The sequence below is a fragment of the Mytilus galloprovincialis genome, chromosome 10 (assembly GCF_965363235.1).
Source record: "Mytilus galloprovincialis chromosome 10, xbMytGall1.hap1.1, whole genome shotgun sequence".
Taxonomy (NCBI): Eukaryota; Metazoa; Mollusca; class Bivalvia; order Mytilida; family Mytilidae; genus Mytilus; species Mytilus galloprovincialis.
The window spans coordinates 39,483,964-39,508,025 of NC_134847.1; the positions used below are offsets into that span (position 1 = coordinate 39,483,964).

Consider the following 24,062-nt stretch of genomic DNA (forward strand, 5'->3'; position numbering starts at 1 on the left):
ATAAATAATTTATGTCGCTTCAAATTCAAGACAAATAATGAAGAATAGAAACAAAGTGATTGTATTTAGTACTGTAATGATAGTGCATAGTGCATATCTTCTAAACAAGGTTAACATGTTTAACCCCAAACTGAAACACATTATGTATGTATGTGCCTGTCCCATGTCAGGAGCCTGTAATTCAGTGGTTGTTTGTTTATTTGTTACATATTTGTTTTTTGTTCATTTTTTTTTAATAAATAAGGCTGTTAGTTTTCTTGTTTGAATTTTTTTACATTGTCATTTTGGGGCCTTTTATACCTGACTATGCGGTATGGGCTTTGATGAAGGCTGTATGGTGACCTATAGTTGTTTATTTCTGTGTCATTTTGGTCTCTTGTGGAGAGTTGTCTCATTGGCAATCATACCACATCTTCTTTTTTATTTATTTGTAAAGTGTCTCTGTCATCATGGTCATTGCTGGATTTTTTTTTTTATTGGTACATAATATTGAGATTTGTTCTTACATTGAGCCAGCTGTGTACACAAATAACCATCACATATTTACACATAGTATATAAAAGACTAATTTAGCAATTAACAGCATATTTAATATATTTCTAACAAATAATTTTTGAGCAATGTAGGCAAAGGCAATTGAGGTACTTTTTCCACTAGATTTCTGTCAATAGATTTGTATATAGCAACTCTAGCATTCTGCTTTAAACTTCTTGGATTTTCAGCCAGACTGTTTAGAATTTGTAGGAAAGATTTCCTTGTTGCACCAAGGGGATGGAAATGGGTGATAACTCTGGCAGTATTTAGACAGTTATACAGAATATCATGTGACATAGTGTTGTAGAATAACATCAGAAGTTCCTGAGCATTTCCATCCTGGAATATATTAATACCCATGTCTTTAACTTCATGGATATAATGACTCATAGCTTGTGTGTCTTGCTTTTTCAGAAATATTGAGCTTTGGGAATGACAAATGATTGGTTCTGAAGGATAAGGTTCAAGATCCGGGTCTGCACCCCATGCAAACAATGTTTTCAGCCATCTGTGGATTGCAATAAAGTCTTCCGGTACCGCAGCCATTTCAGTTAAACGGACAAAATCAATTAACGAATTCCCACTGCCACCTTGCAAATGCTGACTTTTTATATCTGTAACATAATTTGGGTTAAGACCATTCTTCAGAAAAGTCTCTAGTAAACTGTTTACAAGTGATGAAAATTTTTGCCTTGTATCGGCAAAAATTGAAAAATTATTGTCAGAAATGGTTAAGAAACGAGCTGCGATTTTTGCTAATATGGTAGAGCCACCATGACAAAATTTCATAGTTTTAGCACCATTTTCTAGTAACAAGTGTACAATGTTTATTACTCCCATACTTTGTTCACACAAATTTTCAATGTTGTCTTTCAATAAACACTGCATTACGAGAAATAAAGGAGTATGACCTTCAAGACATGATTTATTCAAATCTGATCCTTGGTGAAGCAAAACTTTTAAGGCACTATATAAATGACCATAATCATTCTTATAACTATATGTTGAACTAATAGACAATCTTACACATTCACATTGCTCAGACTCTGGTAAGCAAGACTTAAGAGCTATATGCATTAATTTTCCCAAGGGCTGAAGTCCATGATAATTCTGGCTCCCAGGGTCTGCGTTAAATTTCAGCAATAATTCAAGGGTCTTGACAACTTGATTTTGGTAATCTGGCTGTAACTGAGGCCGAGAACATTTTAGCGAGACCTCCTCTGGGTGTGTCAGGCTCCCTCCTATGTAAGATACATGTGACACTAAGACATGAAGAGGGGTTTCTCCATTATTGTTCTTACAGTTTATCAATTGTTCAACCCCAGTAGTCAATAAATATTTTGTAGTGTCAAATATTGTGAATAAACCATCAACATCATTGCAATAAAGTCTATGAAGAGCTGTCTCTCCAATACTAGACACAATTTTTACATCGGCACCAAAATCAATCAAAGTCTTTGAGCACACTCTTCCCCAAACTACTGCAAGTAAAAGGGGTGTGTCTTTGTTTACATCCATTGAGTTGACAATTGATGGATTTTTAGAAAGAATTTTACCTATACATTTGATTGTCCCTCTACGACATGCGAAATGAAGAAGATCAACCATTTCAGGGGTTATCTCCCCTTTATTGATCATGTGATTAAGAAGTAATGTGAAGCAAGATACCCTGTCGTTAACTATTGCCCAATAAATGGGTAACAACTGATTCTTATTGCACTTGTAGACTGGTTGATCTATTAGCCAAAGCCATTTTGTATGGCCAACTGGTTGATGAGGATCAGGATAACAGATCCCTGCTGAGAAGTTACTGTCCATACCATTATTTAGAAGGTGTTGTAGAATTGTCAATTCTCCCCAAGATGCTGCCAGATGAACAGGAGGACTGCAATGTTTGTAACCATGATGACAGTGCCATTTCAACAAACTTAAAGCCAAATCTTTATCTCCATTTATTATTGCAAACTGTAGAAGATTGCAACCAGTTGTTGTGTCACAAACACTAAGCACATCTTCATTCAGCGGAAAGGAAGATACAAGTTCCTTAACATCAAGTTTTGACTGACAAATATCATTTTTACGCTTCTGAAGATAAAATATTCTCAGCACTTTCAGTTCTGTATCTTTAGATATTGGTTGCAGCGATTGTTTTCCTATGATAACTTTTATCGGCCATACTGTTCCAAGATACTGATTAAGCAGTTGTAAACAATTGTATGTCAAATGAACAATTGTTGCCATGATGGTGAAAGTTTCATCAAAGAATTCTTCATTGCTTATAAATCCAAAGCCCTGAAATAAAATAAAATGAAAGAATAAGAATGCTATTTTCACAACGACTACATTTATATAAATATAAGTGTTGATTGATGTAAGGTATACAGTAATGGAAATTACTGAAATATTTTTTACAAAAAGAAATAATTTTGCTGTACATATGTAGTATGAGAGTAGAAGTGAAAATTTATAGTAATACCAACATGACCAAACACTTTTAAGACATTGAGTGAAAAAATTCCGAATTTTCCTAAAAGAATTGATATAATTCTTATATGTCCAAGGTCAAACTTCTTTTTAGCAGGTTTGACCTTTCCCCTAAAAAGGGCACTTCATTCCAAAATTTAAGATAATTGTCCATTTTTAATGTTACTTATTTTAATTCATACTTAATAAATAATGTACTTGAAATTGTACATGTCATGCATGTATATCAATAATTAATATAAATAACACCATCTTTTCCAAAAGATGAATAGTCCTAAACCATGTCAACTGATTATGACTATAGCCAGCCAAGAAGATACAGATACATGTATAACAAGCCTATATGAAAACTTGTATAAACCAGATGCTCCGCAGGGTGCAGCTTGATACAACCACAGAGGTCGAACCCTGAACAGTTGGGGCAAGTATGTACACAACATTCAAGCTTGATACAGCTCTGAATTTGGATTGTGATTAAATATTTGACACAGAATAGGTTTCTGACACAGAATGAATGTGGTCTAAGAACTTAAAAAACCAATAGGACATTTACCTATTATGGTCCAATATCCAAAATCTAAATACATGGTTAGATTCAGCATATCAAAGAACCCCAAGAATTCAATTTTTGATGAAATCAAATAAAGTTCAATCTTGGACCCTTTATACATTGTCTTTTTAAAAAAAAAATTTAGATTAAGCATATCAAAGAACCCCATATATTCAATTTTGTTGAAATCAAACAAAGTTTAAATTGGACCCCGATTTGGACCAACTTGAAAACTGAGCCCATAACCAAAAATCTAAATACATGTTTAGATTCAGCATATCAAAGAACCTCAAGAATTCATTTTTTGTTAAAATCAAACTAAGTTTAATTTTGGACGCTTGGGACCTTAATGTAGACCAATTTGAAAACGGGACCAAAAATTAAGAATCTAAATACACGGTTAGATTCGGCATATCAAAGAACCCAAATAATTCAATTTTTGATGAAATCAAACAAAGTTTAATTTTTAACCCTTTTGGCCCCGAATTCCTAAACTGTTGGGACCAAAACTCCCAAAATCAATACCAACCTTCCTTTTGTGGTCATCAACCTTGTGTTATATTTCATAGATTTCTATTTACTTATACTAAAGTTATTGTGGGAAAATCAAGAAAAATGCTTATTTGTGTCCCTTTTAGGACCCTTATTCCTAAACTGTTGGGACCAGTAACCCCAAAATCAATCCCAACCTTCCTTTAGTGGTTCTAAACCTTGTGTTAAAATTTTAGTGATTACTTAAGTTATTAACCGCAAATCATCCATCTTGGGACGATGCTGACTACCTAATACCAATATACAATTTTTTTTTTAAATTCTTGCAGTCGTATAAAAAGAAGATGTGGTATGATTGCCAATGAGACAACACTCCACAAGAGATTAAATGACACAAAAAAAAACAATTATAGGTCACTGTACGGCCTTCAACAAGGAGCAAAGCCGATATTGTAATTTACTTAACGTATCCTTTAAATTGTCAATTCTCTATATCAATTTGTACCATTTAAAATAAAAAAGACTTAGCTTAAAGCTTGAAAGATACTACCAAATATAATGCCTACCAATGAAAATTTTTTTTAAAAAGATGTACTATATATGCCAATGAGAAAACACTCCACCAAAAACCAAATGACATAGAAGTAATTAACTGTAAGTGACCATATGTATGGCATTCAACCATGAACAAAACTGATGATGCATGTACAGTTTTAAAAGGCCCAGAAATAGCAAATATAATACAATTCAAACAAGAAAAGTAATGGCCTGATTTATTTACAAAATAATGAACAACCAGATGCTCTGCAGGGCGCAGCTTTATACAACCACAGAGGTTGAACCTTGAACGGTTGGGGCAAGTATGGACACAACATTCAAGTTGGATTCAGCTCTAAATTTGGATTGTGATTAAATAGTTGACACAGCATAGGTTTCTGACACAGAATGAATGTGGTCTAATGAACTTAAAATTTTTTTTTTGCCTTTGAGCAATTCACTATGCTGTTGAATATTAATCCTCTCAAAAAAAAGTTTGAAGAAATTTTCTTTTTATTTATGAAATCTGAAATGAGAAAAATTGAACACCCCCACCCCCCTCCCCGCCCTGCCCCACTCACCCAATTTTTTTATCACATGCCCCTTTCCCTTATTCCAAAACTGATCTCAATTTAAATTTCTAATGGAGTTTGCAACAATAACTATTCATTTAAATACATCATAAAATATTAAAATGTAACCAGATGCTCCGCAGGGCGCAGCTTTATACGACCGCAGAGGTTGAACCCTGAACGGTTGGGGCAAGTATGGATACAACATTCAAGCTGGATTCAGCTCTAAATTTGGATTGTGGTTAAATAGTTGACACAGCATAGGTTTCTGACACAGAATGAATGTGGTCTAATGAACTTAAAATTTTTTTTTTGCCTTTGAGCAATTCACTATGCTGTTGAATATTAATCCTCTCAAAAAAAAGTTTGAAGAAATTTTCTTTTTATTTATGAAATCTGAAATGAGAAAAATTGAACACCCCCACCCCCCTCCCCGCCCTGCCCCACTCACCCAATTTTTTTATCACATGCCCCTTTCCCTTATTCCAAAATTGATCTCAATTTAAATTTCTAATGGAGTTTGCAACAATAACTATTCATTTAAATACATCATAAAATATTAAAATGTAACAAGATGCTCCGCAGGGCGCAGCTTTATACGACCGCAGAGGTTGAACCCTGAACGGTTGGGGCAAGTATGGACACAACATTCAAGCTGGATTCAGCTCTAAATTTGGATTGTGGTTAAATAGTTGACACAGCATAGGTTTCTGACACAGAATGAATGTGGTCTAATGAACTTAAAAATTTTTTTTTGCCTTTGAGCAATTCACTATGCCGTTGAATATTAATCCTCTCAAAAAAATGTTTGAAGAAATTTTCTTTTTATTTATGAAATCTGAAATGAAAAAAATTGACCCCCCAATTTTTTTTTCACATCCCCCTTTCCCTTATTTCAAAACTGATCTCAATTCAAATTTCTAATGAAGTTTGCAACAATAACTACTCATTTAAATACATCATAAAATATTAAAATGTAAAAAAAGTGCTTGTTATCACTGAATGGTAAAGATTGTTTTAATCTATCAGTTGGTAGTAAAAGTGAATATACATTGTATATTGTATAAAACAATGATTTAAGTTGATTCAACTACTATTCTGGACAGAGAAAGATAACTCTAATTGAAATCCAATTGGAATTTCTTGCTATTGCACAATATTGTGCAATTAGATATTTCTTGCTATTGTGCAATACTGTGCAATTGAAAATATTTGCTATTACACAATACTGTGCAATTGAAGATTTCTTGCTATTGCACAATACTGTGTAATTGAAGATTTCTTGCTATTGCTGAATACTGTGCAATTGAAAATTTCTTGCTATTGCACAATACTTAATATAATAATTTTGGATCCTGATTTGGACCAACTTGAAAACTGGGCCCATAATCAAAAATCTAAGTACATGTTTAGATTCAGCATATCAAAGAGGCCCAAGAATTCAATTTTTGTTAAAATCAAACTTAGTTTAATTTTGGACCCTTTGGACTTTAATGTAGACCAATTTTAAAATGGGACCAAAAATTAAGAATCTACATACACAGTTAGATTTGACACATCAAAGAACCTCAATTATTAAATTTTTGATGAAATCAAACAAAGATTAATTTTGGACCCCGATTTGGACCAACTTGAAAACTGGGCCCATAATAAAAAATCTAAGTACATTTTTAGATTCAGCATATCAAAGAACCCCAAGGATTCAATTTTTGTTAAAATCAAACTAAGTTTAATTTTGGACCCTTTGGACCTTAATGTAGACCAATTTGAAAACGGGACCAAAAATTAAGAATCTACATACACAGTTAGATTCAGCATATCAAAGAACCCCAATTATTCAATTTTTGATGAAATCAAACAAAGTTTAATTTTGGACCCTTTGGACCTTAATGTAGACCAATTGGAAAACGGGACCAAAAATTAAGAATCTACATACACAGTTAGATTCAGCATATCAAAGAACCCCAATTATTCAATTTTTGATGAAATCAAACAAAGTTTAATTTTGGGACCCTTTGGGCCCTTTATTCCTAAACTGTTGGCACCAAAACTCCCAAAATCAATACCAACCTTCCTTTTATGGTCATAAACCTTGTGTTTAAATTTCATAGATTTCTATTTACTTATACTAAAGTTATGGTGCGAAAACCAAGAAAAATGCTTATTTGGGTCCCTTTTTGGCCCCTAATTCCTAAACTGTTAGGACCTTAACTCCCAAAATCAATACCAACCTTCCTTTTGTGGTCATAAACATTGTGTTTAAATTTCATTGATTTCTATTTTCTTAAACTAAAGTAATTGTGCGAAAACCAAGAATAATGCTTATTTGGGCCCTTTTTTGGCCCCTAATTCCTAAACTGTTGAAACCAAAACTCCCAAAATCAATCCCAACCTTTCTTTTGTGGTCATAAACCTTGTGTTTAAATTTCATAGATTTCTATTAACTTAAACTAAAGTTATAGTGCAAAAACCAAGAAAATGCTTATTTGGGCCCTTTTTGGCCCCTAATTCCTAAAATGTTGGAACCAAAACTCCCAAAATCAATCCCAACCTTCCTTTTGTGGTCATAAACCTTGTGTTTAAATTTCATAGATTTCTATTCACTTTTACTAAAGTTAGAGTGCGAAAACTAAAAGTATTCGGACGACGACGACGACGCAGACGACGATGCCAACGTGATAGCAATATACGACGAAAAATTTTTCAAATTTTGCGGTCGTATAAAAAAAGTGCTTGCTATCACCAAATGGTAAAGATTATTTTCATTTATCAGTTGGTAGTAAAAGTGAACATACATTGTATATTGTATAAAACAATGATTTAAGTTGATTCAACTACTATTCTGGACGAAGAAAGATAACTCCAATTGAAAATTTCTTGCTATTGAGCAATATTGTGCAATTAGATATTTCTTGCTATTGCGCAATATGTGCAATTGAAAATACTTGCTATTGCACAATACTGTGCAATTGAAGATTTCTTGCTATTGCACAATACTGTGCAATTGAAGATTTTTTTTCTGTTGCTGAATACTGTGCAATTGAAAATTTCTTGCTATTGAATCTAAGTACATGTTTAGATTCAGCATATCAAAGAACCCCAAGGATTCAATTTTTGTTAAAATCAAACTAAGTTTAATTTTGGACCCTTTGGACCTTAATGTAGACCAATTGGAAAACGGGACCAAAAATTAAGAATCTACATACACAGTTAGATCCGGCATATCAAAGAACCCCAATTATTCAATTTTTGATGAAATCAAACAAAGTTCAATTTTGGACCCTTTGGGCCCCTTATTCCTTTACTGTTGGGACCAAAACTCCCAAAATCAAACCCAACCTTCCTTTTATGGTCATAAACCTTGTGTTTAAATTTCAAAGATTTCTATTTACTTATACTAAAGTTATGGTGCGAAAACCAAGAATAATGCTTACTTGGGCCTCTTTTTGGCCCCTAATTCCTAAACTGTTCCGACCTCAACTCCCAAAATCAATCCCAACCTTCCTTTTGTGGTCATAAACCTTGTGTTTAAATTTCATTGATTTCTATTTACTTATACTAAAGTTATTGTGCGAAAACCAAGAATAATGCTTATTTGGGCCCTTTTCTGGCCCCTAATTCCTAAACTGTTTGAACTAAAACTCCCAAAATCAATCCCAACCTTCCTTTTGTGGTCATAAACCTTGTGTCAAAATTTCATAGATTTATATTTACTTAAACTAAAGTTATAGTGCGAAAACCAAGAAAATGCTTATTTGGGCCCTTTTTGGCCCCTAATTCCTAAAATGTTGGGACCAAAACTCCCAAAATCAATCCCAACCTTCCTTTTGTGGTTATAAACCTTGTGTTAAAATTTCATAGATTTCTATTCACTTTTACTAAAGTTAGAGTGAGAAAACTAAAAGTATTCGGACGACGACGACGACGCCAACTTGATAGCAATATACGACGAAAAATTAAAATTTTTGCGGTCGTATAAAAACCAAGAATAATGCTTATTTGGGCCCTTTTTTGGCCCCTAACAGTTGGAACCAAAACACTCAAAATTAATCCCAACCTTCTTTTTGTGGTCATAAACTTTTGTTTAAATTTCATACATTTCTATTTACTTAAACTAAAGTTACAGTGCGAAAACCAAAAGTATTCGGACGACAACGACGATGCTGACGCTGACGCCAACGTGATACCAATATACGACCAAAAAAAATTTTTGCGGTCGTATAAAAACTACCTTTGGATATGAAACGCAAATACGAAATATTTCATAAAAGAAAACTTAATAAATTGCTTTGCCGAGCACAGCTGGATACGACTGCAGAGGTCCAAGTGTGAAAGTTCGGGCAAAAATGGACACAATATTCATGCTTGATACAGGTCTGAATTTGGATTGTAATTAAATATTTGACACATAATAGGTTTCTGACACAGAAAAACTGTCAACTTAGAATTGGTTATATGATTTGAATTTATAATCAATGTTTTGCTTTTGTGCAATAGGAAGTACACCACTAATTCATGGTCCCATTACTTTCTATGTTAAATTCCTCCATTTCAAGCAGGCACACCTCTTTCATTTTAAGTTCAAATAAAGTGGCAATCATTGCATGTCAAAGCAACACTTAATGGTGTCTTGTACTGAAAAAAATCAGCATACCTTTAATGGCATATAAGAAAGAACTGGTTCCCGGAACTCCGGATGTACCAAAACAGGTACTTCAGAACTGACAAACAGACAAAATTTACCCTCTTTTTAAAATTTGGTGCAGTTTTTTTAATATTTAAAATGAAAAGTCCAAAAGTGTTCTACAATGATCACCAGTCCTTCAGTTTTAAATTGAATCCCAAAATACCTAAATATCCTACATATTTTGAATGTTACACTCATGCGTAGGAACTATTTTGTGTTAAATATGTAGTACTTTCTGGTATGTGCTTTCTGGCCGGGCCCGAATTAGTGGTGTTACACCTATAACAGAACCAAACTTGCTATATAGACTTGAGCATTACTTTATTTCATTCCATGACCTATTTCAAGCAATAAAAAACATATAAAGCTTTAGTCCAAACACAATTTTACTAATTTTAAGCTCATATTGGACTGGTAGTAATATATGGGTTATTCAAAGAAAACTGCATATGGATATTATATTTTGGCAAATATACTTTTTTATTCTCAATATTATTGTTTTATTTATTAATATCTTTTAGGAAAGCTATGTCCTTACCAATAGTCATATTTTTATCAGAGGTTCTTCATTAAATAAAAAAATATTAGTCCAAACTTAAGACATAATTGAGAATATTGTCCCCCCTTTTTTCTTCAAATTTGAAAAGGGCCTTTTTTTGTATAAACCATACTTCTGTGGTAAAACATAGAATATTAAGAGCAATCTATATATCCCTCAGCTAGATAACTTGCTAAACTGGTTCAAAATTGCATGTACAGTGAGATTTTGGAATTCTTATATGAGTATATACTATTTCAGGTATTGGCCTAGATTGTAAAAGGCTACCATAAGAAAAACAATAAAACTTGAAAAATCATAGGATTAATTGACCAAAAGACTATTTGTACCATACACAAGTCATAATATACATGTTTTATTGATTTCAATCACAAATAATGCAAAAAAAAGAACTTTGAGTCAAGTCTTAACTGCATGCATGTTGTATGACCATAAAAGGCTAAACTACATGTACCTTAGTATACCAATTTAAGAGCTGATATTTCCCTTAAACAAAATTGTTCACCAAAAAAGATGACTGAACATGATTACTAACATCAAATTTGACTTATTTTCATTGGATTAGGTGCAACTTCTAAAAATTGGATTTCTGATGATTCTCTAGATCTGTAATAGGAACTACACCACTAATTCATGGTCCCATTACTTTCTATGTTAAATTCCTCCATTTCAAGCAGGCACACCTCTTTCATTTTAAGTTCAAATAAAGTGGCAATCATTGCATGTCAAAGCAACACTTAATGGTGTCTTGTACTGAAAAAATCAGCATACCTTTAATGGCATATAAGAAAGAACTGGTTCCCGGAACTCCGGATGTACCAAAACAGGTACTTCAGAACTGACAAACAGACAAAATTTACTTTCTTTTTAAAATTTGGTGCAGTTTTTTTAATATTTAAAATTAAAAGTCCAAAAGTGTTCTACAATGATCACCAGTCCTTCAGCTTTAAATTGAATCCCAAAATACCTAAATATCCTACATATTTTGAATGTTACACTCATGCGTAGGAACTATTTTGTGTTAAATATGTAGTACTTTCTGGTATGTGCTTTCTGGCCGGGGCCCGAATTAGTGGTGTTACACATATAACAGAACCAAACTTGCTATATAGACTTGAGCATTACTTTATTTCATTCCATGACCTATTTCAAGCAATAACCAGGTGCTCCGCAGGGCGCAGCTTTATACGACTGCAGAGGTCGAACCCTGAACAGTTGGGGCAAGTATGGACAAAACATTCAAGCGTGATACAGCTCTGAATTTGGATTGTGATCAAATTTTTGACATTACATGGTTTTTTTTACACAAAACAAATGTCAAGATTTTACAAATCAATTAAAGATTTCTTCTTATTTAAATCTAAAATTAAATAGTTGACACAGCATATGTTTCTGACACAGAATGAATGTGGTCTAATGAACTTAAAAGTTTTTTTTTTGCCTTTGAGCAATTCACTATGCTGTTGAATATTAATCCTCTCAAAAAAATGTTTGAAGAAATTTTCTTTTTATTTATGAAATCTGAAATGAGAAAAATTTAACCCCCCCCCCCTTTTTTCACATCCCCGTTTCCCTTTTTCCAAAACTGATATCAATTCAAATTTCTTATGGAGTTTGCAACAATAACTACTCTTTTAAATACATCATAAAATATTAAAATGTAAAATAAAGTGCTTGTTATCACTGAATGGTAAAGATTGGTTGGTAGTAAAAGTGAATATACATTGTTTATTGTATAAAACAATAAAAAAAACTTCATCAGTAACATTTTATATTGGCAAATTTCCAATGAAGTTATTTACACAAAGTTATTGGCAAATAAAAATAGAAAATGACATCATAGTCATGTCTGGCAAATTTCCAACATACATTATCTAAAACATTTTAGATAAGATAAGGAAAAAAGCTTCATCAGCAACATTTTATATTGGCAAATTTCCAATGAAGTTATTTACATAAAGTTATTGGCAAATAAAAATAGAAAATGACATCATAGTCATGTCTGGCAAATTTCCAACATATATTATCAACTACTATTCTATACAAAGAAAGATAACTCCAATTGAAAATTAATTGCTATTGCACAATATTGTGCAATTAGATATTTCTTGCTATTGTGCAATACTGTGCAATTGAAAATTTCTTGCTATTGCACAATACTTGATATGGAATCCTGATTTGGACCAACTTGAAAGCATATCAAATAAGCCCAAGAATTTAATTTTTGTTAAAATCAAACTTAATTTAATTTTGGACCCTTTGGACCTTAATGTAGACCAATTTGAAAACTGGACCAAAAATTAAGAATCTACATACACAGTTAGATTTGGCATATCAAAGAACCCATTTATTCAATTTTTGATGAAATCAAACAAAGTTTAATTTTGGACCCCCATTTGGACCAACTTGAAAACTAGGCCAATAATTAAAAATCTAAGTACATTTTTAAATTCAGCATATCAAAGAACCCCAAGGATTCAATTTTTGTTAAAATCAAACTAAGTTTAATTTTGGACCCTTTGGACCTTAATGTAGACCAATTTGAAAACGGGACCAAAAATTAAGAATCTACATACATAGTTAGATTCGGCATATCAAAGAATACCAATTATTCAATTTTTGATGAAATCACACAAAGTTCAATTTTGGACCCTTTGGGCCCCTTATTCCTAAACTGTTAGGACCAAAACTCCCAAAATCAAACCCGACCTTCCTTTTATGGTCATAAACCTTGTGTTTAAATTTCATAGATTTCTATTTACTTATACTAAAGTTATTGTGCGAAAACCAAGAATAATGCTTATTTGGGCCCTTTTTTGGCCCTTAATTCCTAAACTGTTGGAACCAAAACCCCCAAAATCAATCCCAACCTTCCTTTTGTGGTCATAAACCTTGTGTCAAAATTTCATAGATTTCTATTTACTTATACTAAAGTTATTGTGCGAAAACCAAGAATAATGCTTATTTGGGCCCTTTTTTGGCCCTTAATTCCTAAACTGTTAGGACCAAAACCCCCAAAATCAATCCCAACCTTCCTTTTGTGGTCATAAACCTTGTGTCAAAATTTCATAGATTTCTATTCACTTAAACTAAAGTTATAGTGCGAAAACCAAGAAAATGCTTATTTGGGCCCTTTTTGGCCCCTAATTCCTAAAAGGTTGGGACCAAAACTTCCAAAATCAATACCAACCTTCCTTTTGTGGTCATAAACCTTGTGTTAAAATTTCATAGATTTCCATTTACTTTTACTAAAGTTAGAGTGCGAAAACTAAAAGTATTCGGACGACGGACGACGACGCCGACGCCAACGTGATAGCAATATACGACGAAAAATTTTTCAAATTTTGCGGTCGTATAAAAAACATATAAAGCTGTAGTCCAAACACTATTTTACTAATTTTAAGCTCATATTGGACTGGTAGTAATATATGGGTTATTCAAAGAAAACTGCATATGGATATTATATTTTGGCAAATATACTTTTTTATTCTCAATATTATTGTTTTATTTATTAATATCTTTTAGGAAAGCTATGTGCTTACCAATAGTCATATTTTTATCAGAGGTTCTTCATTAAATAAAAATATATTAGTCCAAACTTAAGACATAATTGAGAATATTGTCCCCCCTTTTTTCTTCAAATTGGAAAAGGGCCTTTTTTTGTATAAACCATACTTCTGTGGTAAAACATAGAATATTAAGAGCAATCTATATATCCCTCAGCTAGATAACTTGCTAAACTGGTTCAAAATTGCATGTACAGTGAGATTTTGGAATTCTTATATGAGTATATTATTAACTATTTCAGGTATTGGCCTAGATTGTAAAAGGCTACCATAAGAAAAATCAGGTGCTCCGCAGGGCGCAGCTTTATATGACCGCAGAGGTCAATCCGGGCAGTATGGAAAAAACATTTAAGCGTGATACAGCTCTGAATTTGGATTGTGATCAAGTTTTTGACATTATATGGTTTTTTTACACAAAACAAATGTCAAGATTTTACAAATCAATTAAAGATTTCTTCTTCAAACTTATTTAAATCTAAAATTAAATAGTTGACACAGCATAGGTTTCTGACACAGAATGAATGTGGTCTAATGAACTTAAAAATTTTTTTGCCTTTGAGCAATTCACTATGCTGTTGAATATTAATCCTGTCAAAAAAATGTCAGAAGAAATTTTCTTTTTATTTATGAAATCTGAAATGAGAACAAGTATGGACACAACTTTTAAGCTAAAAATTTTTTGATAAGATAAGGAAAAAAAACCTTCATCAACAACATTTTATATTGGCAAATTTCCAATGAAGTTATTTACATAAAGTTATTGGCAAATAAAAATAGAAAATGACATCATAGTCATGTCTGGCAAATGTCCAACATACATTATCTAAAAACATTTTAGATAAGATAAGGAAAAAAAGCTTCATCAGCAACATTTTATATTGGCAAATTTCCAATGAAGTTATTTACATAAAGTTATTGGCAAATAAAAATAGAAAATGACATCATAGTCATGTCTGGCAAATTTCCAACATATATTATCAACTACTATTCTATACAAAGAAAGATAACTCCAATTGAAAATTAATTGCTATTGCACAATATTGTGCAATTAAATATTTCTTGCTATTGTGCAATACTGTGCAATTGAAAATTTCTTGCTATTGCACAATACTTGATATGGAATCCTGATTTGGACCAACTTGAAAACTGGGCCCATAATTAAAAATCAAAGTACATGTTTAGATAAAGCATATCAAATAAGCCCAATAATTTAATTTTTGTTAAAATCAAACTTAGTTTAATTTTGGACCCTTTGGACCTTAATGTAGACCAATTTGAAAACTGGACCAAAAATTAAGAATCTTATAAATTCATAAACTGTTGTGACCTCAACTCCAAAAATCAATCCAAACCTTCCTTTTGTGGTCATAAACCTTGTGTTTAAATTTCATTGATTTCTATTTACTTATACTAAAGTTATTGTGTGAAAACCAAGAATAATGCTTATTTGGGGCCTTTTTTGGCCCTTAATTCCTAAACTCTTGGAACCAAAACTCCCAAAATCAATCCCAACCGTCCTTTTGTGGTCATAAACCTTGTGTCAAAATTTCATAGATTTCTATTCACTTAAACTAAAGTTATAGTGGGAAAACCAAGAAAATGCTTATTTGGGCCCTTTTTGGCCCCTGATTCCTAAAATGTTGGGACCAAAACTCCCAAAATCAATCCCAACCTTCCTTTTGTGGTCATAAACCTTGTGTTAAAATTTCATTGATTTCTATTCACTTTTACTAAAGTTAGAGTGCGAAAACTAAAAGTATTCGGACGACGACGCAGGACGACGAGGACGAGGCCAATGTGATAGCAATATACGACCAAAAAATTAAAATTTTTGCGGTCGTATAACAATTAAACTTAAAAAATCATAGACTTAATTGACCAAGAGACTATTTGTACCATACACAAGTCATAATATACATGTTTTATTGATTTCAATCACAAATAATGCAAAAATAAGAATTTGGAGTCAAGTCTTAACTGCATGCATGTTGTATGACCATAAAAGGCTAAACTACCTTAGTATACCAATTTAAGAGCTGATATTTCCCTTAAACAAAATTGTTCACCAAAAAAGATGACTGAACATGATTACTAACATCAAATTTGACTTATTTTCATTGGATTAGGTGCAACTTCTAAAAAATTGGATTTCTGATGATTCTCTGTAATAGGAAGTACACCACTAAGGCAGTAACCATTTGATTTTCTGGGGGGGGGGGGGGGGGGGGGGCTATGGTTTTTTTTGGAAAAAAAAGTTTGTTTCCAGTTTTTGGAGAAAAAATTAATTTGTGTTTGATTCTGAGAAAAAAAATTTGTTTGTTTCACCCTCAGCTGCCAATATATGTAATGCTAAAATTGAAAGAAAAAAATTGTTTTCGACTTGTCGCGAAAAAAATAGATTGTTTTTCGCCACAGGCGAAAAAAAAAAATTGTCCAGAAAAAAAAAACCATAGCCCCCCCCAGAAAATCAAATGGTTGCTGCCTAATTCATGGTCCCATTACTTTCTATGTTAAATTCCTCCATTTCAAGCAGGCACACCTCTTTCATTTTAAGTTCAAATAAAGTGGCAATCATTGCATGTCAAAGCAACACTTAATGGTGTCTTGTACTGAAAAAATCAGCATACCTTTAATGGCATATAAGAAAGAACTGGTTCCCGGAACTCCGGATGTACCAAAACAGGTACTACAGAACTGACAAACAGACAAAATTTACTTTCTTTTTAAAATTTGGTGCAGTTTTTTTAATATTTAAAATTAAAAGTCCAAAAGTGTTCTACAATGATCACCAATCCTTCAGCTTTAAATTGAATCCCAAAATACATTGTACCTCAATATCCTACATATTTTGAATGCTACACTCATGCATAGGAACTATTTTGTGTTAAATATGTAGTACTTTCTGGTATGTATTTTTTTTTTTTGATTAATGTCCTTCATACATAAAGATGTAATATTTTCCAGCAATTTTAAATTTGTGAAGCTTTTTGGTTATAAAAAATCCCTACATATGTATTTAATGTATTTAAAATGGAAAGAAAAGTGACAAATAACATATTATATTAGTTTAAAAGGGTCTATAATATGTTATTTGTCACTTTTCTTTCCATTTTAAATTGATTGCATGCAAGTTAAGTCTCAACAGGCTTATATTTGGACCACTTGCTATCCTACAGAAGAGAAGAAAGATATTATGTGAAATGAAACAGGTACAAAAGAGATTGTAAAGCGCTTTTTATACAAATTTAGTGAGGTCTTTATTATGTACTTCAACTTTAATTTATATACCAAGCTCCTCACATTTAACTTGATCCAAAAAGGGAATTAGAGGAGGGTCATTTATACAACACATTTTGCACATTGAATCTTCTTTCTTGTGGATTCAAGTTCAAAAATATGTAATACAACTGGATTAAAGCATAAAAACACAAATATTGACACATGAAAACCTGTCAGATATAAAGTCAGAATGCCACTTATGCATCAAAATTGAAAAAGCTATGAAATGCCTATTTTGACCATATAATGCCAAAATTGGTTATTTTTGCAGAAATTCTATCAAATAAAAGTTTAAATCCTTTAGTTTCATGCAATTTGACAAATTGACACCATCAAATCATTCAGGGAAGTTGCCAAAGTACAGATTCTATATTTGCTGATTTCACCTCTTACATGTAGGTCCGAGACCACAATTATTTCGTAGTGCATTTCTTTTAGACAATAAATGCAAATTAAAAAAATCCCAAACTGTGCTTTCTCAATAAAATGTTTACAGTGTGTTGTACTACTTTTGGGACAAATTATATCAAAATTATAGAAAACTTCATCGGCTCTAACTCAAAATATGGACAATTTTATGTTAAGGGGGTTTTGAAATCTTTTGACGGCTTCCGAAGTGCTAATTTTTAACCTTTTTCAACTGGACCAAATCACTACTTTACTTTAAAATTCATGACCCAAATTATTTGACAGTGTCATTTCATCCCTTGACTTACTATTTGAGCATAAAACATGGAGATATATACATTTGGAAGGGGTATACAAAAAAAAAGGTAACACACTGTCCACACTAGGGACAACGAAAATCAAGATATGACAATTGTGGTCTCGGACCATAACCCCCAACTCAGTCCGAACCTTCCTCTTGTGGTTATAAACCTTGTGTTTAAATTTTATAGATTTCTATTTACTTATTTTTAACTAAAAGTTATTATCCACAAACTAACTGTCTTCGGACGACAACCTGATACCAATATATACGACCACAAATTTTTTTTGTGGTTGTATAAAAATGAACACAAGGCAATAGCATACTAGTAGATACAACGAAGAAACACATTTAAACAATCTCACTACAGTTATTAAGGTGGCAGGTACCAGTTTTGGTGTACCAGAACATGTGTCCCACGCAGAAATTTTGTTATAGTGAAGTATTGAGGTATATAATTGCATCATGTGGACTGAAAAAATAAATGAATGTAAATTCTAGGCTATTGTACTACACAAGTAAGTAGTTGCATACACAGGTTGGGGATTTCCTTCACATATAGGTCCAATCAAATGTCAAAATTGTGGTCTCCTCACTTGACGGCATCCAATCAAAGTGGGGAAAAAATTCAGTTTTATGTAAACAAAAATATCTTGAGATTTTGATGGTAAGGATAGGTTCGGACAAGGCTCTATTTCACTGAATATCCTTTCTCTCTTGAATTTTGGCTAAAATTCTTGTTGGCTTTTAGCAGGATTTTGCAGGTGAGGATTAGATTGGTACCATAGCATCACATTCTTTGCCTTATTTGCAATGCATTTATAAATTTTAAAATCTCCATGCTGGACAGACACCCAAATTTAAAGGTTTTCTATATATTTACATAAGCACGCACACATCTTAGTTCCTTGAAACCATACATTTTATTTGTATATAAGCTTGAATGAATTTTCAAGAAAATAAAATCATAAATCCATGAAATTCTAAAGATTTATTGTAAAATAACTGGTTTCTGCCACCTTAAGCCTAAAAATGATTTTAACATATCACAAAATGTGCCTTTTTAAGAGTTCTACAGGTGTGTGGTATTATATTTCTTTTATTCACAGTCAATGTATAGGTCTGTGTGTAAGCAAATAGTTTTTACATGGATTTTAAGAATTATCAAATATCAAGACAGATAACTCTGTATCCCAATACAAACAATGACATTCAATTGATTGGTTTTAAAATGATTATGTTCACCAAACAATGATTTTATATCATAAATTATATAAAAATAGCAATTAAAAAGAGAGAAAAAAGTAAAATAAGCCTCAGCATAGTACAAGAAAAAGCTGATTATACTGTATATTACCTGTTATAATGATTTATTTCATATGATATGGACATTTTCTTATTTATTTGCATTTTAACTATGAATATATGAATTCTTCTTTTTTTATAGGTCTACTACATAGTTGATACTTTAGGACAGGCGACGGAAATAAGAAAATTGGTCTCTCTCATCAGCAATAGTGTGGCAATTCTAAAATTTCAACATGCGGCCTAAACAGCTAGCTCATGTGGAGAAGAGATATGAGACTGATTACGATTAAATGTACACTTAGTTTAGTGCATCATGGATCTACAAAGTGAAACATATGTACCAAAAATATTAGTTTATTCATAACTAAGCCTTTTTCAGCACTGCAGTCAACAGAACAATGATAGTGACAAGAATTGAGACTATTTAATACCTCAAACAATGGGAAAATACTTCTTGAGATCAGTTGTAAGTGGTTTTATATCATGCATGAAACAATAAACTTAAGTAGTTTTATAAACTGTTGGATAGTTCATACACTGTACCAGAAAACTCACACAATAAAATTTATTAAATATGAACACAATCATTTTTTTCAAATTTTTTTGCATTCAAAGCAGTTTGACGGCAAAAGACGCAAATAATGCTTTAATAAATTTGGTCTTACAAAGCCTGTTCATGTTTTCTTTTGTGCTGTAACCATATAAAATGCATGTATTTTTAATGGTAAATGACTATAGAACTCAATCAGACTAAAAAAATGGAAATATATTGTTTTCAATGAGTGGTTAAAGGTGGCAGGTACCAGTTTTGGTGTACCAGAACATGTGTCCCACGCAGAAATTTTGTTATAGTTAAGTATTGAGGTATATAATTGCATCATGTGGACTGAAAAAATAAATGAATGTAAATTCTAGGCTATTGTACTACACAAGTAAGTAGTTGCATACACAGGTTGGGGATTTCCTTCACATATAGGTCCAATCAGATGTCAAAATTGTGGTCTCCTCACTTGACGGCATCCAATCAAAGTGGGGAAAAAATTCAGTTTTATGTAAACAAAAATATCTTGAGATTTTGATGGTAAGGATAGGTTCGGACAAGGCTCTATTTCACTAAATATCCTTTCTCTCTTGAATTTTTTTGGCTAAAATTCTTGTTGGCTTTTAGCAGGATTTTGCAGGTGAGGATTAGACTGGTATCATAGCATCACATTTTTTGCCTTATTTGCAATGCATTTATAAATTTTAAAATCTCCATGCTGGACAGACACCCAAATTTAAAGGTTTTCTATATATTTACATAAGCACGCACACATCTTAGTTCCTTGAAACCATACATTTTATTTGTATATAAGCTTGAATGAATTTTCAAGAAAATAAAATCATAAATCCATGAAATTCTAAAGATTTATTGTAAAATAACTGGTTTCTGCCACCTAAGAACTTATTTCAAAATATTGTGTTCTAAGGGGAGTAACTCAGTATATTCAGAAATAAAAATCAGTTAATCTTGAGTGCTGTGGACATGGTAGACAAAAAAGGTGATACATGTACATTATAAACAGCCAACAAACAAACAAAATTCACACTTTTGATATACAACAAATGACAACTACTGAATTACATGATTCTGACTTGGGAAAGAGCAGGACATAAAAGAAGTCTTTCTTGAATAGCCCTTCAAAGCTTTATAGTTATTATGATTGCATTACCAACCACTGTATCAGTACACCTGGCATTTATTTTAAATATTATCCTGCTGAGTGACTAACCTAAGAGGGAAACTGCTGAGTGACTAACCTAAGAGGGGGCCTGCTGAGTGACTAACCTAAGAGGGGCCCACTCAAGTCATGCTTCAGTGATTCCCTATATAATCAAACAAATTTTTCCCATAAAAAGGGGGAGGACTAGCCCCCCACCCCAACCCCCTGGATCAGACTATGCTCTGTTCAATTATTTCAGAAATGTGTGACTTATTTTTGAAGCTCAAGCAACATATTGAAAAATCAAAAGTATCAGCATAAAGGAAGGAAGTACATGTATCTGACACTTCCTGAAATTTGTTTAAAACTACAATAATTGCTCACATGTTATATCACTGCCAAGCTGCTGACCAAATATGCATTTTGTGTTCTTGTAATTAGTTTCTAAATGTGTAATGAAAATATGTGTTGGATGAATACAGGGACATGGTTATTTGTAACAGTAAATTTGGTGCTGTAGTAAAATTTGTCTGCCAGACTTTTTTCCTAGTACATCTGTACAATGAATAAAAAATCAACACTGCAAGGTTTTAATGACGGGGACAGTCACAGATCCAGCCATTTTTAAAATGTTAATTTCTGTGTCATTTTGGTCTCTTGTGGAAAATTGTTTCATTGGCAATCATACCACATCTTCTTTTTTAAAGATCCAGCCATTTTTAAATGTCCAACCCAGAAGAAAGGAGGGGTTAAAACCATATCCCCTCAAAAATATATTAATCCAAATAGGAGGAGTAAATTAAACACTTTATTATTACATGTATTAGTGGTCATGGGATATGTTGGTAAACCAGTGTGAAGCAATATATATAGACAACTTTCGAGTTCGATGCATTTCCGTCAAAAACTCTGGTTTTAGTGCGTTTAGGGGTGTCGTCACTTCCATTCCAATGTTGAGCGAGTGGTTGGAAAACTATAATTCTTGTAGTACAAATTATTCAGCAAATTGAATTCTCAAAATTGACAATCAGCACTGCTGTCATTAGGGAATTGTCATTAAGTACCTACATAACAACCATTATTTCTAGTTTATCCTGCACAATGACGATCACTTAGACGCTTGATGAATGTTAATAGTGCAGGGATACAGGCGACCCCTCTATCTGGTAAATGACGCCATAAAGGCGCGCATAATTGACAAGTTTTTTTCTGTTGATGGATGAACTCGAAAGTGAACTAGTAACTACTCGCTATGCAGTACAATAACTCATTATTTCTTCGTGCAACCAGAAAGGCAGAGTAGTTCTGATTGATCGAAAGTGGTTTATTATTTTGAAAGGAGGGCGAGTTGTTTAACAAGCCTCAATCATGTGAGCAACAAGAGTGGGACGAGTTGGTGCGGGTCGATTTTTCATTGGGGCGAGTTGTCTGACTTCCCGACCTACATGTACAAAATTAGATATATTTCATCGCACTGAACCCTTGCATTTACAGTTAATTTACCTGTAATTGCACTGCAAACGTGGTCATTCTCGTCGCTTTGCAATGCCACTTACATTCAAATAAAAAAGAGACTTTTTACTCACCTGAACATGTTGAAGAGAGTGACAAGCTTTTATGACCTTCCCCTTGTTTACCCTCGTACGATTTCCTGGTTTTTATTAGTAGAGAGCCTGAAGTCATCCCTGACATAGATAATATTTTTCGATTTCACACAAATATCACGCGTGGTGTAACTTTAATCCTCGTTACAAGGCTACATGAGTAACATGTATATGTGTTTTCTTCGAACGAGGACAAGTAGTCTATATCATTCTGCAGTACAGATATAAATAGATAAAAAGAAGAAATACTACGGAACGACCATTTTACTTTAAAGGAAAAAAACTGGAAAAGGGGGGGGGGGGGGGGGGGGGGCCATGTTTTTTTCCTTAATGATAAAAAAAAATCTGAATCAAGATTTTCTTAAGATATCGTAGTCCTAATACCTTAAAGTGTTAAATATCGAAGAAGAAGAAAAAATAATTTAAAGCGGCGAAAAAAATCATGTCGCAAAGCGCAAAAAATAAATCCGGCGAAATCAGAAAAAAACACACCCCTATTTTGAAGTTTAATCTTGGACCATTATATTATATAAGTTTAATAGTCCCAGGTTAAATGGATGTCCTAAAGCAAAACAGGTTCTTGCAATCTGATTTGTTTTTAAAATTACCGTCAGGTAAAAATAACACCCCATCTCCAAGTTCAAACGGGAATAACTGGACTTTTGTCTTTTTTCACCCGAATGATTACTTTGCCAGTTTACTTTCTACTTATGAATATGCATGTCCTTTTGGTAGCCTTCGCCTCTTGTTAATTTTGCTTTTAAAAATTTGATATATTCTTTTGACAATTTTCAACGGTTGTCTTTGCCTCTCCTTTAATTATTTACCAACTCTTCTGTATTTATAAAGGAAACTAATGCATAAATAATGATCTGCTTGAATGTTATCTCAGTAACCCGGACACATTTTTGTTAGCTAGTTGTGTCTTCTTTGTTGACTTATTTTTCTTGAACATGTTGAAAAAATGTTCTTTTATATAAAACAAGTGCCACATGTTGTTTACCCTTCCGACAAACCTGAAGTTATGGGTTCGTTTTGCTCATTCTTGAGTTTTCTCTATTGTATTTTCTATAGACCTACTGTTGTTTTTGTTTTGTTTCGGTTTTTTTGCCAATGGCATTGTCAGTTTGTATTTGACTTATCAGTTTGAATCCATTTGTTGTTTTTTTTTGCCTCTCTCCTTAAAAACAGATACTTTTTTGGATAATATTCTCAGACCAGTACTATACATTCTATTCAATACTGTATTCGATATTGAATCAACGTTTTGCAAAATCAATAATATCATCGATAAACAAAATGTAACTTTTTTCATTGTCAAACATTCCTTAGCCTTTCAAAACTTCTTTGCATAAGCCAAATGCATAATTTTCAATTAAAAATAATCTATAACTATTAAACCAATTTTCACTTTGTCGACAAAGTAATGCCCAGGTAATAACATTTATTTCTTATGCAGCAAAAATACTGCAATCTGA

The 24,062-nt window shown here is 32.5% G+C and overlaps 1 protein-coding gene and 1 long non-coding RNA gene across 2 annotated transcripts; one reads left to right on the top strand and one right to left on the bottom strand.

Annotated features, from left to right (window-relative positions):
- Window positions 1-568: 568 nt before the first annotated feature.
- On the bottom strand, window positions 569-22,755 carry LOC143047547 (uncharacterized). Its single transcript, XM_076220614.1, has 2 exons — window positions 22,567-22,755; window positions 569-2,826 (listed from the first exon to the last, which is right to left on the bottom strand). Exon 2 carries the CDS (start codon window positions 2,773-2,775, stop codon window positions 589-591), a length of 2,187 nt encoding a protein of 728 aa, XP_076076729.1. The 5' UTR covers window positions 2,776-2,826; window positions 22,567-22,755; the 3' UTR covers window positions 569-588.
- LOC143047546 (uncharacterized) lies at window positions 18,102-19,861 on the top strand. The gene is made up of 2 exons (XR_012969594.1): window positions 18,102-18,733; window positions 19,417-19,861. It is a non-coding gene; the product is annotated as an uncharacterized LOC143047546 (long non-coding RNA).
- Window positions 22,756-24,062: the final 1,307 nt, after the last annotated feature.

Excerpts from the sequence above, each read along its gene's own strand:
- LOC143047547 (XM_076220614.1), bottom strand. The coding sequence starts at position 2,775 with ATGGCAACAATTGTTCATTTGACATACAATTGTTTACAACTGCTTAAT.